The following is a 17,420-nucleotide window of genomic DNA, read 5'->3' on the forward strand; positions in this document are numbered from 1 at the left end:
ACATACAAGTGTGGGGAGTGGCAAAGGGAGAGGGAGTCTGCTTCTGGACACAAGTCTGCAATGGATGCAAGGCTCGATCCCAGGACCCTGGGATCATAACCTGAGCCGAAAGCAGACATTTAACAACTGAACCACCCGGGCGCCCCCTTCCACATCATTGTAATTTATGCCCTCATTTTATTCATCCTGGACTATTTCAGAAATTACTTAACTCCAAATGCTTCTTTTCCTTTGCTCCCATTCTTTTCTAAATACATATAATGTATTTAGGATGTATGTCAACTGTTCTTGCCAAATCACAAAAAAATACAATAAATAAAATCAAGATTTTTACCCTGAACTATTTCAAAATATAAACATAATGAAACCATAAAGATGAACATGTAATTTTATTGTTCAAGTAAGAGAATTGCCAATATGTGGTCAATTGCTAACAAATGATAAACTTTGTTATCTTGCATAATGACAGTCCTTTGGCAGATCAGTTGTAATTAGGATGAGGTGCATACGATGGAGACGCTTGATGAGTTGACCTTGAAAGTGAGGCAGCAGAAGTATCACCTATCATTGGCATTGTGCACCATGGGTTGCCGGCTGGTTGCAGGTTAGAAAAACGAACCTCACTGGCTGACAAATCAGCATATATAGTTGGAAAAGTGGAAGGCTCCACCATCATTCCCAAATAACTGCTCTGTAAGGGAGATATGATACGGTACTGAGATGGAGAAGCTGTAGTTGTAACAAAGTTCACAATGTGGCCATTTGCTTGAGTGTAGCTGCTATGTGAGTGCATGTGAAAAGCGGTCACTTGCTTTAAAATAGCATGTGGCTCCATTCCAATTTGTTCTGATGGTCCAACTGACATTGCTGATGCAGGAGAATCACTTCTCATAGGGGCCGTTGTAGTAGCAATTCTCTGGCTGGGAGAAGGCTTCCTTATTAGAGGCACATTTACATTGGTGGCGTTTGAACATCGCCTTTCTCCACTAGTTTCAGCAACAAAACCAGAATTAGGACTTACCACATTATCCCCTGCTCTGCAGGGTTTCTTGTTGAAATCCTGAACTAATGAAACTGTAGAAGAATTTTTAATCCCAACTCTTCTTTTCATTCTTACTAAAAGATGGGGGCAGGCTCGTTTAAAATATGGATTATGATAGTACTGTAACTGAAACCAAAGGAGAACATTACTAAGTGACATTTCCAAATAAGATGAGAAGATAACCTATAAAATCTGACTTTAGTTTCATCACAAAAAGTCATCAAATAATATATTTAGTATATTAGTATTTTTAAAAATTTACTTACTGGAAACAAACGTTTAAATACGGTTCCTGAAAATGGGTTATATATTTACAAATAACAGTGAATAGCACTTTAATTGGCTTCAGGACCTTATTTAAATTGAAGTTCATTGGTAAGGGTCAAAGATACTACCAAAATTACTTATAACCCTGAATGTGACATGCCTAAGCTGGCCTCAATTTTTGAAAAATATTAAAAATCTGACTTTAGCCTATACATAGGAACCTACTTACTGCTATACAAGGTAAAATCTTATATATTCTGTATATAAGTCATAACATTTTTGAATACCTTGCTTAAAACAGAAACTTCTTTTTCCTCTGCCAGAAAGTCAGCCAGAGAAGCAGATCTTTGAAATCTGTCGCATTTTACTAAATCCATAAAGATTAAGCTGGCAAACTAAACTCTTCATACTTCCAGTTTTTAATATTCTGAAAGGAACCTTTCTCTCCAAAACTTCTTTCTTGAAGAGTTTCTTATCAATCACTATAGAAGTTCCCTTCTCATCCCAACAAATTGACTTGAATTGATCGCTTTCAACTATTTTCCAAAGTTTCCTGGGAAAGGTCAGAGAAAGAAAATCATTATCTTCATCTGGTTCAGAGACACAGAATGTGTAACGTGGTCTTTTTATCAAGGATCCTCCTGACAGGGCCTGAAAAGCATTTTCTTCAATCACAGACCTCAGGAGCACATCTCCAGTGAATGTGTGATCACACAAAGGAGCGCTAATGGCGGCTGCGGAACCAGTCGAACCATCTTTAGAATCATCTTGAATTTCTGAAGAAACGTGCCATCTCAAATAAGTTTTCCTTCAGCTACGTTTCTGATCTGCAGTTTGGAACACTGCAGCTTCAAATGCCACTTTGGCTGGCCTACCCAGATAAACTATCCAGACCATCACAATGGTCCACCACCTGAGTAGTTGTGACATCACAGGATGCCTGTTTCCTAGCAATTAAAGCCCGAGTGCTTACTTTTGAAATTCATTCGGTTAAAATAAAGTACTTAAAATAAAAGTTATGTAGACAGGACCAATAAAATAGGATGTACAAAATCTCCTTTTTACAAATTTTTTATAGAAATAAGTACATAATTTTATTTAGCCCCTGATATAAAATCATTTCTTTCTTCTAAACACACTCTTACTAGGTTGGTGCCAATAACATAAAACCTGGTAAATGAAAACTGCAAAAAAAAAAATGCGTAAAACATAAGATTTAAAATGCCCTGATAATTTGGCCCTTAAATCTGTGTAACCTGTATATAAAGAAAGTCATTGAGACCACAAGTGAGTGGTTGCCCGGGGCCAGGTCAGAGGGAAACGGAAAGTTCTGTTGAAAGGATTTTTTCTTGGGCGCCTGGGTGGCTCAGGTCATTATCCAGGAGTCCCTGGATAGAGTCCCGCATCGGGCTCCCTGCTCGGCGGAGGGTCTGCTTCTCCCTCTGACCCTCCCCCAACTCATGTGCTCTCTCTCTCTCATTCTCTCTGTCTCAAATAAATAAATTAAAAAAAAATCTTTAAAAAAAGATTTTTTCTTAAGATGTTGAAAATATTTAAGAATTAGGTAATTTTCTACAATAGTCTGAATCTGTTTATTACTGACTAAAATAAAATGTAATTAGGTTTCTGAATATAAAGTAAACTTACCTGATTCTCTTAAGTATTCTGTGTTAAGTAGTATCAAAAACATTTCATAGTCATATTAGTGGAATGAATATGATTTTGTTTGGTATGTCTGTAAATGCCTCTTAGATAGTCAGAAAGTAAAAGATTTTAAGAGATGTCAAGAGATCTACCATGAATGAGATCCTAAAGAGTCGGAGATAAAAAAGAACATGACAGTGTTATAAATAAAATCTATTTCTATGTGACTCTTGTGAAAATTGCTTTTATTGCAACAGCCAACGTATTTATAAAAAAGATTATGTGGGATAAACTTTGTGCCCTACAAACAGAATGTGTATTTGTAAGGCAATCTTAATTTTGAGTAAAAAGTTCCTTTTCTGTCTAGCAATAACCATACTCCACCTACAGTAAGAATTTCTGTAGGTTCATGGTATTATATTGTGACTGCTTTGTATTTTCAATATGTGTAGAAGAAATGAATTATTTTTACAATTGCCATATTTTATCATGCCTCAGAAAGAGATACCAACATTAGGAGGATGTCTTAGGTTAATATACTTTTTGAACCCAGAATTGAACGTATTAACTGTAAGTAATAAACATTTTCACAACAGTAAATATTTCATGAAGATAAAAAGATACTCCCTCCAGGGTGGCTTTGTTAGTAAAGCATCCAACTCTTGGTTTTAGCTCAGGTCACGATCTCAGGATCATGAAATCAAGTCTCAACTCAGGCTCCGCACCCAGCTGTGAGTCTGCTTGAGATTCTGTCCCTTCCCCCCTTCCCCTCTCCACCACTTGTTCAAACTCTCTCTCTCTCAAATAAATAAATAAATAAACTAAATCTTTAAAAAAAAAGATACTCTGTCCAATGCAGGTTCATGAATTTTGACAATTATTTCATTCAAACATTTTTTTTTTGCAAAATTGTAAAGATGTGTATTTATATTCTAGGGTATTTCCTTAATTTTCCACATGCAATTTTATTGGGGGGGCGTAGTGATTATCTATGGCTACAAACAATGGGGTGTATATGTAGAGAAAACAGCGAGTTAATGGAGGAACAGAAAGCAGAAATCACATTAAATGTAGAAAAGTTTCTTCAAGCAGGGAAAAAGAAGATTTGGGGGATTTTAGGGAAAGTTGGCCTAATTCAAATGTCATCTGACTCTAAATTTTAAACCTTACCTCCATAAAGATAAAAGAAATGAGCTATTTTATCTGGAAAACATGAATAGAATAGGTCGTATCTTCTTAGCTATATAGAAGATTAAGATTTCTGTCTTTGCGGTCTTTTTATCACTTAGGATGTGATGCACCTTACATTCTCTCTGGTTAGTTCTTAATCTATAACAAAATTGTTTTCTTTCTCTTCTGTCTTTGTGAAGAGGTTTTATAGACTGGATGCAGATTTTGTTTTTAATAATATTCCTCCAGTATGTGTTATATTGAACATGGAGGCTACATGAAAAGGAACAGGCAGATGAGAGAAGGTTAAGTTTGCAAAATGAAATAGGAGGCAGGAACGGTCATGTTCAAGGTAGGTGAGTAAAGCCCTTCATTTCGGTAGGAGTCCTAAGAGATTTCAGGTTGAACATAAAATCCCTTATGCTTTGAATATGCTCCAAAACTATAGGACAGCAAATAAGGAGCAGCTCCTCAGAATTTTATCTACTGGTTTTAGCAGCATTTCTAACCTAGAAAGTCTGATTTCAGAACTTGCTTTGGAACATCAGTTGATCATTTATATTAGGAAGTGATCTATGTTATTCCATTTTTTGCTCTGAAATCTACTTTGATATTAATATGACTACTGAGCTCTTTTATGATTAGTCCTTTTATGACTTTTTCCCATCCTTTTACCTGTGTTTTATTAATTCATCTTTGCTTATTATAATTTTCTATTTATTTTTTATTTTTTAAAGGTATTCATTCATTTATTTGAGAGCGAGAGAGCACAAGGTGGGGGAGACAGAGGCAGAGGGAGAAGCAGGTTCCTCGCTGAGCAGGGAGCCCGATGCTGGGCTCGATCCTAGGACCCTGAGATCATGACCTGAGCGGAAGGCAGACGCTGAACCCACTGACCCACCCAGGTGCCCCCTTTGTTTTCTTATTTAACGTGTACTTCTTGCAGGCAACACAGAGTTTTTTTAATAATCCAGCCCAACAAGCTGTACCTCCTTATTAGGGCATAGAAGTCATTCAGCGGAACTAGAGGGCACCTTCCTGATGCTGCCACACATACCTGCTGGAAGGCTTCACACTAGAGACACTTGTGTAGCTCTGAAAGGTGCAGTCTCCACCAACTGGATTCTATGCCTAAGGACAAACCACCTGCCGTATACTTCCACCCCTATAGGAGACATCGCTTTTCTCTTCTGGAATCAAGATGGTAGCAGGCAGTGGTTTTCTTCACAGTCTTTTTCCTCAAAGGGAAGACTGGAGCACTCTCCGGATGCCTCCACACATATAGGCTCGGAAGCTTCTCGTTTGAACACCCACAGTGTTTCTGGAACTGCATTCTCCACAGAAGTCTTTCTCCAAGCGAAGGACACAGCATTATCCTAGTGTTAGAACACATACATTTGTTAGAAGGGTTTCTTTTGAAGTGTCATGTTCTACACTGAATCTTGCTTTATTCACAGACTTGTTCTCCATGAAGTCGAAGGCACTTTCCACTTGCCTCTAGGCAAAGATGCTAGAATGCTTCTCACGGGAACAAACTTCCTCTGAGGGGAAAGTTGCATTCCCCCAGAGACTTCTTCACAGACAGAAGGATAGGGCATGTTTCGCACGCTTTGTACATTCAAGCTAGAATGCTTCTCGCTTGAGATACTTGGGGTTCTCTGAAAGGTGCCTGCTCCACAGACTCTTTTCTAAGCCTAAGGACCTTGCCCCTTCCCTAGACTTCCACACAGATCCTGGAAATCGGCTTTCTCTCCTGGAGACAAGATGTTCGTGGAAATTCGCCTTCTGTGACGTCTGATTTCTCAGAAGGAAATATATTGCACATCCGAATGCTTCCATACCTGTGTGTTAGAAAGCGTCTCATTGGAGGGAACTTGTGTTTCTTGGCAGCTACTTTCTCCACATCCTGGTAACTCCAATACGGGGACTTTGTCCTTTGTCTCTCCTTCTAGACCGATACTGGAAATGGCTGAGAACCCTTCAGAAAAGATGGTAACTCAACGTGGCATTCTCCACAGGCTTGTTTCTCCAAGGGAAGGAGAGGGCCCTCTCCTGATGCTTGTACACATACATGCTACAGGGCTTCTCACGGGAAGAAACTGGTTGTTTGCTCGAAGTTGTATTCTGCACAGACGCGTTTATGAGCATCAGGTCAAGGCCCCTTGCCTCTACTTCCTCACATAGACATGAAATTGGTTCCATCTTCTGATATCCAGGTGGCTGGGAGCATTTCCATTCGCTGCAGTATTGTTTCTCATAGTTCCCGTCAGCCAGACTCCTCAGGATGACACTCCCCACTGGAAAAAACAGTACGTTCTGTAAGCAAGAGGTTCTGGAACGTTGTTCTAAACAGAGTGTTTTCACTGAGGGATGGATACCGTAATCTCCGGATGCCTCCACACATACATGCTAGAAGGCTCCTCGCTAGAGACACTGTTGGTACTCTTAAAGGGGAAATCACAACAAACTTGTTTCTAAGACCAGGACAAACCGCCATCTCTGTACTTTGACACATCTGTTAGAAATCGCTTTTCTCTTCTGGAAACAAGATGTTCCGGGAAAGTGGCATTCTCCACCGTCTTGTTTCTCAGAGGGAAGGATGTGGCATTATAGTGATGCTTCCACACATTTTAGGCTAGGAAGCTTCTTGCTTGGAAAAGCACATTGGGGCTGAAGTTGAATTCTTCACAGAATTGTTTCTCCAGGCCATAGACATGGCACCTTATTGCTACCACACATCCCCGTACCTCTACATAAACATGCCAGAGAGCTTTTCCCTGTACCAAGCCTCCTCTGAGGGGAAAGTTGCATTCCCCTGAGACTGTAATCACAGAGGGAATAAGAGGCCATGTTTCTGAAGCTTCAGCACATACATGCTAGAATTCTTCTCGCCTGAGAAACTGGTGGTTCTCTGAACACTGCATGCTTCACAGACTTGTCTCGAAGTGTAAGGACATTGCCCACTTCCGAGACTTCCAGATATTGGAAATCGCATTCCTAACTTATAAAAGTGACTTGCGTGAGAGGCGGCATTTTGCAACAGCTTGTTTCTCAAGGGAAGACTATTGCCCTCTCGTGATGCTTCCACACATACAGGGTAGGAAGCTGCTCCTTTGAAAACCCACGACGTGGCGGCAACTGCACTCTCAAAGGAATTCTTTCTCCAAGGCAAGGACACGGCACGTTCCTAATGCTACAACACATATATTTTCTGGAAGGGATTTGGTGTGAAGTGTCGTGTCCTTCACTGAAGCTTGCTTTCTTCACAGACTTTTTTCTTGAGCGAAGGATTTGTGGCACTTTCCGCTTGCCTCCGGAACAACATGCTGGAGAGATTTCACCAGGACAAACTTCCTCGGAGGGGAAAGTTGCATTTCCCAGAGACAGTATTCAAGGAGGAAAGGATAGGGTATGTTTCCATAGCTTTAGCACAGACATGCTAGAATGCGTCTCGCTTGAGAAACTTGTGGTTCTCTCAATGGTGCATGTTCCACACACTTGTCTCAAAGCGTCAGGACATGGCCCCTACATACACTAGGCTTCCACGCATATATTGGAAATCGATTTTCTCTTCTGGAAACTCGATGCTGGTGGAAGTCGCATTCCGCCCAATCTTGTCTCCCACAAGGAAATATATGCCATGTAAAGAGGCTTCTAGACATATATATTAGAAAGTTTCTTGTTTGAAGGAACTTGGGTTTCCTGAAGGTTGCGTTGTCCACAGAATTCTTACTACAACACTGGGGGACATTGCACCTTGCCTGTCCTTCCGCACATATCCTGGGAATCGCTTGGAACCCTGGAAACAAGATGTTATCTCTAAGTGGCATTCTTCACAAGCTTGTTTCTCAGTGGGAAGGAGATGGAACTATCCTGATGCTTGCACACATCCCTGCTAGAAGACCTCTCTGGGAAGACACTTGTGGTGTGCTCAACGTTCTCTTCTCCACAGACTTGTTTCTAAGCATAGCGTCCTAGCCCCTTGCCTATGCTTCCGCACACAGATTTGAATATGGTTCTATCTTCTGACATCCAGAAGGCCGTGAAGATTTCCATTCCCCACGTCTTGTTTTTCAGTTTCAGGTATGGATGTTTCCTCATGATCCCACAACTGCAAGGGAAAGGCTTGTATCTTCAGGAAGGAAGAGGTTACTTGAACGTTGTATTCGATACAGACTGTTTTCACTGAGGGAAGTGTAGGCACCTTTCGGATGCTACAAGGCCTATGTAGGCCTATGTACAAAGCTTCTCACTAGAGATGCTTGTGGTGCTCTGAAAGTTGCACTCTCCAGTCTTGTTTCTCATCGTAAGGACAACACCCCTTCCATATACTTCCACACAAATATGAGAAATGGCTTTTCTCTTGTGGAAACAAGATGTGAGTGGACAGCGGGTTCCTCCATCATCTGGTATCTTGGAGGAAAGAATATGGCCCTAACGCAATCTTTCCACACAGAGAGGCTTGGAAGTTTCTGGCTTGAAAAACTACGATGTTGCTGAAATGGTCTCCTCCACAGCATTCTTTCCCTAAGTGAAGGATACAGCATTTCCTCATGTTAAAACACATGGATCTGTTCGAAGGGATTTGTTAGGAAGTGTCGTGTTCTTCACTGAAACTTGCTTTATTTGCAGCCTTCTTTCTCTGAGCGAAGGGCATGGCACTTTACCCGTGCCTCTAGACAAACCTGTTCCAAAGATTCTCACTGGAGTGAAATTCCTCTTAGGGGAAGGTTGCATTGCCCTGAGACTCGATTCACAGAGGGAAGGATGGGGCATGTTTTGGAGGCTTCAACACATACGTGCTCGAATGCTTCTCGCTTGAGAAACTTAGGGTTCTCTGAATGATGCATGCTCCCCAGCCTCGTTTCTAAGCATAAGGCCATGGCCCCTATCCTAGACCTCCACCCGTGGATTGGAAATCGCTTTTCTCTTCTGGAGACGAGATGTGAGTGGAAAGTGGCATTCCCCACAGTCTTGTTTCTCAGAGAGGAGGGTATGGCATTATCCTGGTAGCTCTCACCAATATAGGCTAGGAAGCTTCTTGCTTGAGGAAACAAGGTGTTCACGAATGTGGCAGTCTCCACGGACTGGTTTCTCCCTGACAGGGACATGCCCCTTAGTCTCTCCTTCCAGTCCTGTGCCGGAAATTGTTTGATCTCTGGAAACAAGATGTTCCTGGTAAGTGGCAGTCTCCACAGTCTTCTTTCTCAGAGGCAAGGATATGGAAGCCTGCTGAAGCTTGCCCACCCACCCCTGTGCTAGAAAGCTTCCTTTTGGAAGAAACTTATTGTGGGTCGAATGTTGTACTCTCCATGGACCTGGATCTCCCAGACAGGGACTGGGCACCTTGCCTTTGTTTCCACACCTAGAATGGAAATCGCTTTCTCTTCTGGAAACCAGATGTTTCTGGAACGCACGGAAAAATACCACTTGATTGTGGTGAATTTGTGATTTTTTAAATGTATTTTTGGATTCAGTTTCCTAATATTTTATTGAGATTTTTTGCATCCATATTCAATACGGATATTGGCCTCTACCTCTCTTTGTTAGTGGAGACTTTGGTTTTGGTACCAGGATAATGCTAGCTTCATAGAACGAATTAGAACTTTGCCTTCCCTTTTTTGGAATATTATGAGAAGAATAGGCATTAAGTCTTTTTACGTGTTTGGTAGAATTTGCCTGTGAAGGGAATTGGTCCTGGACTTTTGTATGTTCAGAGATTTTTGATTACCCATTCCCTTTCTTTGCTGGTTATCAGTCTACTCAAGTTCTCTATTTCTTCCTGTTTCTTTCAGTTTGGGTCTGTTATATATTTCTGGGATTTCATCAGTTTCTTCTGGGTTGTCCCATTTGTTGCCATAGAATTTTTCATAATATCCTCTTATGCTTGTTTGTATTTTGCATTGTTGGATGTTACATCTTCTCTCTCATTTTTTAATTTTATTTATTTGGATCTTTTTTTTTATAAGTCTGGTAGGGGTTTATCAATTTTATTAAAATTTTCAAAGAACCACCTCCTGCTTTCATTGATCTGTTATATTTGTTTTTTAGGTTCTATGTCAATATTTCCATTATAATCTTTAGGCGTCATTTGTTGTCCTTTTTCTAGCTCCTTTATGTAAAAGTTAGGCTTTTTCTTTGAGATGTTTCATGCTTCTTAAGTAGGCCTTTATTGCTATATTATTCCCTTTCAGGACCACTTTTATGGCATCCCAAACATTTTGGACTATTCTCTTTTCATTTTCATTTTTTTTAAAATTTTCTTCTTTGATTTCCTGGTTGACCCATTCATTTTTCAGTAGCATGTTGTTTAACATCCATGTATTTGTGGCCTTTCCAATTTTTTTCTTGTGGTTGCCTTCAGTTTCATAGCACTGTGTTCAGAAAATATGCATGATTTGTGATCCAGTATGTATTCACCACAGCCCAATGAAGTAGATATCATTCCCATTTTATGATAAAGAAACTAAAAAGAAGATCAGTTACTTAAGTAAAACAGCTATTAAGTGCAAGAGTTCAAATTCAAATCCAGGTAACTTCCAGCCAGTATTTGTGAACACACAAGCAAATTATATATTCTCAGTTTTCTAACTTTGATCATATTAGACCCTATTACAATTTCTTTAAAAGTGTAAGTTCTTACGTTAAAGTAGATTTCATCCTAAAGATGATCACACAAGTTACCTGAAGCTGAAGGTCAGACATCTGTCTTAATAAATCCTCAAAGAGTTCTCTATCATCCTCTGGTAATTCAGAAGACAAGACAACCCTCACAAAGCATCCTGATGCTTGTAACATGGTATCAGGAAACATGTAGGCTCCCACAGTACATTTAAGAACTGGCGATCTATCAGGAACTAGAGGATACAACCAGTCACAAACCTGAAAGGATTAGTTAGAAAAAAAAATCAATGAGTAGAACTAGGTTTTCACTGGTTTTAGAATTGTTATACCAGAAAATAAACATTTCAGAATTCTAAATGCATTTTACGTGGCTTTACAAAATCATTAGCATCAACAAATCCCCACTAAAAATTAGCCATTTGCTAGTCTAATCTTTGTGTGTCTATCACCCACAAGAACTGTCCTGAAAATGTTACTGCTCCACTAATTATACAGTCTTCAAATCAGTGGCCTTAAATAGCCCACAAATAACCAATAATGAGTTAATTTTAAATAAACAACAAAGTAAATTAAGACTTTCTTTATAATTCACATTAGACATGCTTTTGTGGAAATAAAATCAAACCATTTTCAAGTACATGTATTTACTGATTTAATCCTCACAATTCCATGAAATTAGATATTGTCATTTTACATACAAGAAAGAGGCACAGAGAGGTTAATTAAGTTGCTCAGAGTGTGTGAAAAAAGTGGAGCTAGGATTTAGACACAAGCAATCTGGCACCAGAGAAGCCAAACAATTCCCTTAACTAGAAACACAGCATTCACAGGGGAATGTGGGTGGCTGAGTTGGCTAAAATTCTGATTTGATTTTGGCTCAGGTCATGATCTCGGGGTCGTGAGATAAAACGGAGTCCACTTTGAGATTCTCTCTCTCCTCTCCCTCTGCCCCTCCCCGCACAGTACACTCTCTTAATAAAATCTTATAAAAAAATAATAAACCCAGCATTCACAATGCTGCTTTTTTTTTTTACTAAGTCTGAAAACCTGACATGACATAGCTAGAAGAGATCATTATGTTTATAGATTTACCATCTACTATTAACTTCAATCAAAACACCACAAAGCTGCCCTGCAATATCATCAGATTGTCCATACACTAAGACTTAAATTAAGCTCACTTTCTGGAGGTATAAATTCAGAAGAGACTAAGTTTAATTCATAATAACCAAATATATTCATTTCCATTGAGATTACATTCTTTGAGCAAGAAGAATCTTTTTTTTTTAAAAGATTTTATTTATTTATCTGACAGAGAGAGACACAGCGAGAGAGGGAACACAAGCAGGGGGAAGGGGAGAGGGAGAAGCAGGCCTCCCGCGGAGCCGGGAGCCCAATGCGGGGCTTGATCCCAGGACCCCGGGACCATGACCTGAGCCGAAGGCAGACTCATAACAAATGAGCCACCCAGGAGCCCAAGAGGAATATTCTAATTGTACTGCTCATTCAGGACACACTGTTTTCCTAATTCTTAAGAAACTTGGGAGAACAATCTATTATCAAAATATTGTGCAAATGAGTCAAAGAGCATGAAAGAATTTCATATAAAAAATGGAAAAATCTGGTGCTCTGCCATCATCTCTGGCCAACAGAATATAAACCTAAAAGGATCAGAGTATCCAAGTCTGATTCTTTCTTTTAAAATCCTTACAAACCTTTTCAAATTCTTCCTTTTTTTAATGTTTTCTATTTTTTTAAAAGATTTTATTTATTTTTTCGGCAGACAGAGACACAGCGAGAGAGGGAACATAAGCAGGGGGAGTGGGAGAGGGAGAAGCAGGCCTCCTGTGAAGCCGGGAGCCCAACGCGGGGCTCGATCCCAGGACCCCGGGACCATGACCTGAGCCGAAGGCAGACGCTCAATGACTGAGCCATCCAGGCGCCGCTCAAATTCTTCTATTATAGATTCTCTTTTTTAGTCGTCTCAAATGCCACTCTCCAACTTTTATAAGTCAAACTTTAGAGAAGTCATAATAAAACTCATTGCTGTGTCTTCCAAAGTATATTACCATGAGTGGTATATGAAATGACCTCAAGTAATAAACCAGATTATTTAAATTTGAATAGTAATATATTTCAATGTATTAGGAAAAAATACATCTGTCCCTCAATTTCACAGTTGTTACTGGTTGGGATGATAAAATTAACAAATGAGACATTTATCTATCTACCTATCTACCTACCTACCTATTTATTTATTTAAGAGAGGGGAGGTAGGGCAGAGGGAGAGGGAGAATCTTGACCCTGAGATCATGACCTGAGCTGAAATCAAAATTGGACACTTAACCAACTGAGCCATCCAGGAACCCCAACAAATGAGACATTTAAATTGAAATATTAAGAAAGTAATAACAGCAGAAGTATGAAACTGACAAAAAAAATTGCAAAGGTTGTACTTGAATAACTAAAATTTGGGAAAGTTTTCTTTTATTGTCATGATTTCTCTAAGACTAACTACATTCTTGACACCCTGATTGAACTGGAGTATCTCCAAATCTTCTGAAATGAAACTTTATAGACCTTTCTCAGGGTAAATCATTACAGATTGGAAGGCTTATCCACAACAGGCTTATTTCTCCCAGATTCACTTTCAGAGAGAAACCTTATGTCTAAGTTCTAATGAACTGAATACAAATTTAATAGGTTTAAAAAGGTTATTAAACTAAAACCTAGAGAAAAATAGTTTTTAGAAACCCTAGAATTCTATGCCTGCCTACCTAAGACCAAATTAATTTCTAATTTCATGAATAGACCTATAGTGATTTTTGCAATATAAAAAGTTATATTTAAAAAATTATATTTAACTTCTAATACTCAGCTGATTTAGTGTTTGTTTTTCAGAACAGAGACATTCAGTAAACACAAGTTAACTGCCTTTTAGGTCACTGTTACACATATCTGAATACGTGCAAATGAGAGCCCCTTCAAGAGACTCAAATTAAACTTTGGGTGAAATTTTACTTATTATTTACAACCAAAAATAGGAGATACTGAAAGATTAAAAACACTTTATTTATAGCACTCAAACAGGATAAATTTTTACTACAGAACAAGTCATTTTATTGGTTGAGCTCATGTAACCGAGTGTTTCTGATATTCATTTCCCATATCTCCAGTAGGCTGGGCCCCAAAGGTTTATTGTTTATTGTATTTTATTGTATGTATGTATGTATGTATGTATGTATGTATTTATGGTTTTTTGGGGGGGGCAGAGGGGGAAGGAGAGAGAGAATCTTAAGGAGGGTCTATGCCCAACATGGAGCCTTGCTTGATATCACAACCCTGAGATGGTGACCTGCACTGAAATCAAGAGTCTGACACTTAACAGCCATCCAGGCACCACCCTCTCCCCAAAGGTTTTAAATTCCACTGTTACAACACAGCTCTATTACCAGTTCAGCAGAAAGTATTACAGCTTTTATGAGCCTCTTCGCAATCCCCAATCAATATGCCTACTCTTTCTACCTCAAGGATTCTTTCCTAAAATAACCTACGGGATACAAAATATTCTTCCTATCAACAATGAAGTCTTTTTTTTTCAGCAATGCCCCCAAATAACTCCTTCATACACACTTAGTAAGTCTCCAACTACCTTTAAAACATCTTTCAGGTTGATTCCATGTAAAAGCTGCATAAGAATTAAAAGTGGAATATACCAAAAGACAAAATCAATCTAGGTAACTAGTGCTGTAACTAAACCAATGGCATCATCTGGACTCTGGACAAAAAGACCTGCTTTGTTCAAATAGTCATCTTCCTGACATGCATGCAAACTTCTCTGTCATACCCAGTGTAAATGGAGTCATTTCTAGAACCCAACTCCCTATACTGACGTCCTATCATTTAAAAACAGATTGTTATTACATCACCTTCAAAATATTGCCTTTAGAATATTTCATTAATTCCACAGCAGTGCCCTAACAACACCAGCTGTTATTTAGCACCAGTCTTTACTCTTGGACCAAGGGCATTTCCGATAAATTTATCTGCTTGGAATGTTAGAAATGCATCTTAAATTATCATCACAATCTCTACTTCTATACTAAAGTTTCTTAACCTCTGCATGATTAACATTTTGGGTTAGATAATATTGATTGATGAAGTGATCCTGTTTAGAAGTTTAGCTGTTCCACCTGGCCTTTATCTACTATATGCCGGTAGCAGTAGCACAACCCACCCCCCAGTTGTGACAACCAACATGTCTCCAGACATTGTCAAAATGTCCTTGGGTTGAAGAGTGGAGGGGGATCATCCCTGGTTGAGAACCACTGTTCGACATACTGGGCTGGGTCTAGCCCTGATCAACCCCTCAGATGGGAATTGACATTTGTGGAAATTTACAGTAACACATCCACATGAGTTACATAAATCCCTTTTGAAATTGAAGTTATTAGGTTTCTTCTTCAATAAAGAATTAAAATTTTAAGGATGAATTCTCCGATGCCCCTCAGATCTTGTCATCACAATTTTAATACAAAAACATAATTTTGAAAAAAATAAAAGAGTATTTTGTATCTTTAATAAAAGAATCTATTAAACACATAGATATTTAAGGCTCACAAATTTCACAGAATATATTAATAAGGAACTAGAATAATCTTTTTGCACTTATTGTCCTGGACACATAATAAATACTGACAAACAAAAATGATGTATTCTATACATATTTCAAATTATATTTACATTTTTCGTTGGTTTACCTGAAGGAACCCAGGAAGACGGTTTAGGACAGTATCAAGAGAATTATCCAAGAACCTCACAATTCGAAGGTACCCTGGATATGAAGGCGCACTAACCTCCCCTGCAGGATTTACAAAAAAAATCTGTACTCCGTTTGGTATCAGAATCAACTCATCTGCATCTAGCCGTAAGGTCTCAAGAGGAGGTGGCTGAGAATGATTCCTATAAAAGTCTTCTCCAACTGATGAAAATTCCCCAGATTCTATTCCATAGGATACAGTGTAATGACCCTCAGCAGCCTGAGGGGTATAAGCAGGAGGTGCTTCTGCTGGAGGACTCTGAGATGGTAAGGATAAAGAACTAGGTGCAGGAACCAACCCTGTACTTGTCGTTGAAGTGTTTCCATTTACTTCAGTGTGCTGAGGAGGTGAACCAAAGGATTGAGGCTCTGGTGACTTTTCAGGCATGTCTTTAGGTGGAAATTCTGGATATAACTTGGGTACTTCCTGAAGATCATTCCGTAGAGAAGTGGCAAGACCCTTTTCCAGAATTTCCAACCTGGTACATACATTCTGTAGTGTTTCTTTCATTTTCTGTTGCATCTGCCTAGCAGATTCCCACCCAGCACCTATGTCGATGATACGTGATTCCTCTGAGCAAGTGTCCTGTTCCTTGCTTATAGTAGTTCTTTGCTTCTTCCTTCTGACCTAATTCATCTGTATTCAGTCCCTTATTAACAAATAAAAATGCCTTCTTGTATGCTTCCTTGATGATCTTATTTTCAGCAGGCTCTCCATTTTGTGGCTCTTGCTCCATTCCTGCCAAACAGAAAATATTATCTTTAATTATCTAATTTAACTATTTGTTTACTGAATTATTATCAATTTCCCCTACCTAAATATATTTCAACAAGACAGGAGCCTTGCTGGTCTGTTCTGTTCACTATTGTATTTTCTAACCCTATTATTAGATCTGACATAGAGAATGCACTCAATTTGTATTTGCTGAATAGATAAATAATGCTCTTGTTCCTAAATATCATTTTAATTAAAAACAGAAGAGGATAAGTCAGAATATATCTATTGAATAATTTTCTGTTTACAGTTTCTTATAATAAATAAATGGTTCCTACCATGTAGCTAATGTTGGAACCAAAGAGCCTCATTCTAAAATTCATTATAATATAAATCCAGATTATATCCAGCTAATTAAAAATGAGGTTGAAGGGTACCTGGGTGGCTCTCTCACTTAACCATCTGACTCTTGACTTCAGCTCAGGTCTTGATCTCAGGGTCGTGAGATTGAGCCCTGAGTCAGGCTCTGTACTGAGCAAGGAGTCTGCTTTGGATTCTCTCTTCCTCTCCCTCTGCCCCTCCTGCTCACGCCCACACTCTCTCTCAAATAAATAAACAAATCCTAAAAAAAAATGAGGTTGAATCATTGGAGAGGACAGAAATGAGAAAAAATTATCTGGATGAATCTTTAAAGTTACCCAGTTCAACTTAAAGGTGGCAGGTTACTCACATACAGTTAGCCCTGTTCCCTCCCAAAACTCTGGAATTCTATGCCTGCCTACTTAAGACCAAGTTAATTTCTAATTTCATGAATAGACCTATAGTGATTTTGCAATATAAAAAGTTACTCCATTAAAGTAACTCTAGCAAGATTAAAAAGGCATAACCTCTTATTCCTGTTAATGAGAAAAAAACATGAACTTGTACTTCACAAGAGGATCTTTAAATGGCACGTGAAAAGGTGTTCAACACCTGATCTTGTATATACCTACATTTCAAAGCTTATGTTACACAGTGTGCTGAAAGATTTCCTGAAATAATGTGTCACTGGAGGAAATGGGCTGCCTAATGAAAAGAAAAGTGTGTGGGGGGCGGTGCTGGGGAAGTGGTGATCGTGGTGTAATTCCATGACTCAAAAT

At 39.0% G+C, this 17,420-nt stretch overlaps 1 protein-coding gene and 1 pseudogene across 1 annotated transcript; both read right to left on the minus strand.

Annotated features, from left to right (window-relative positions):
• Positions 1-481: 481 nt before the first annotated feature.
• Positions 482-3,364, minus strand: LOC114203368 (heat shock transcription factor, Y-linked-like; annotated as a pseudogene).
• A 2,739-nt stretch (positions 3,365-6,103) lies between these two features.
• LOC114203369 (spartin-like) lies at positions 6,104-16,303 on the minus strand. The gene is given in 6 exon segments (XM_088020487.1): positions 6,104-6,247; positions 10,808-11,005; positions 13,370-13,423; positions 14,623-14,626; positions 15,491-16,120; positions 16,122-16,303. Coding segments are annotated over 6 exon segments (1,212 nt in total).
• Between the last annotated feature and the right edge of the window lie 1,117 nt (positions 16,304-17,420).

This window comes from Eumetopias jubatus, unplaced genomic scaffold (genome assembly GCF_037043125.1).
Source record: "Eumetopias jubatus isolate StellerSeaLion01/CBP00866 unplaced genomic scaffold, mEumJub1_p1.0 scaffold_30, whole genome shotgun sequence".
Lineage (NCBI taxonomy): Eukaryota > Metazoa > Chordata > Mammalia > Carnivora > Otariidae > Eumetopias > Eumetopias jubatus.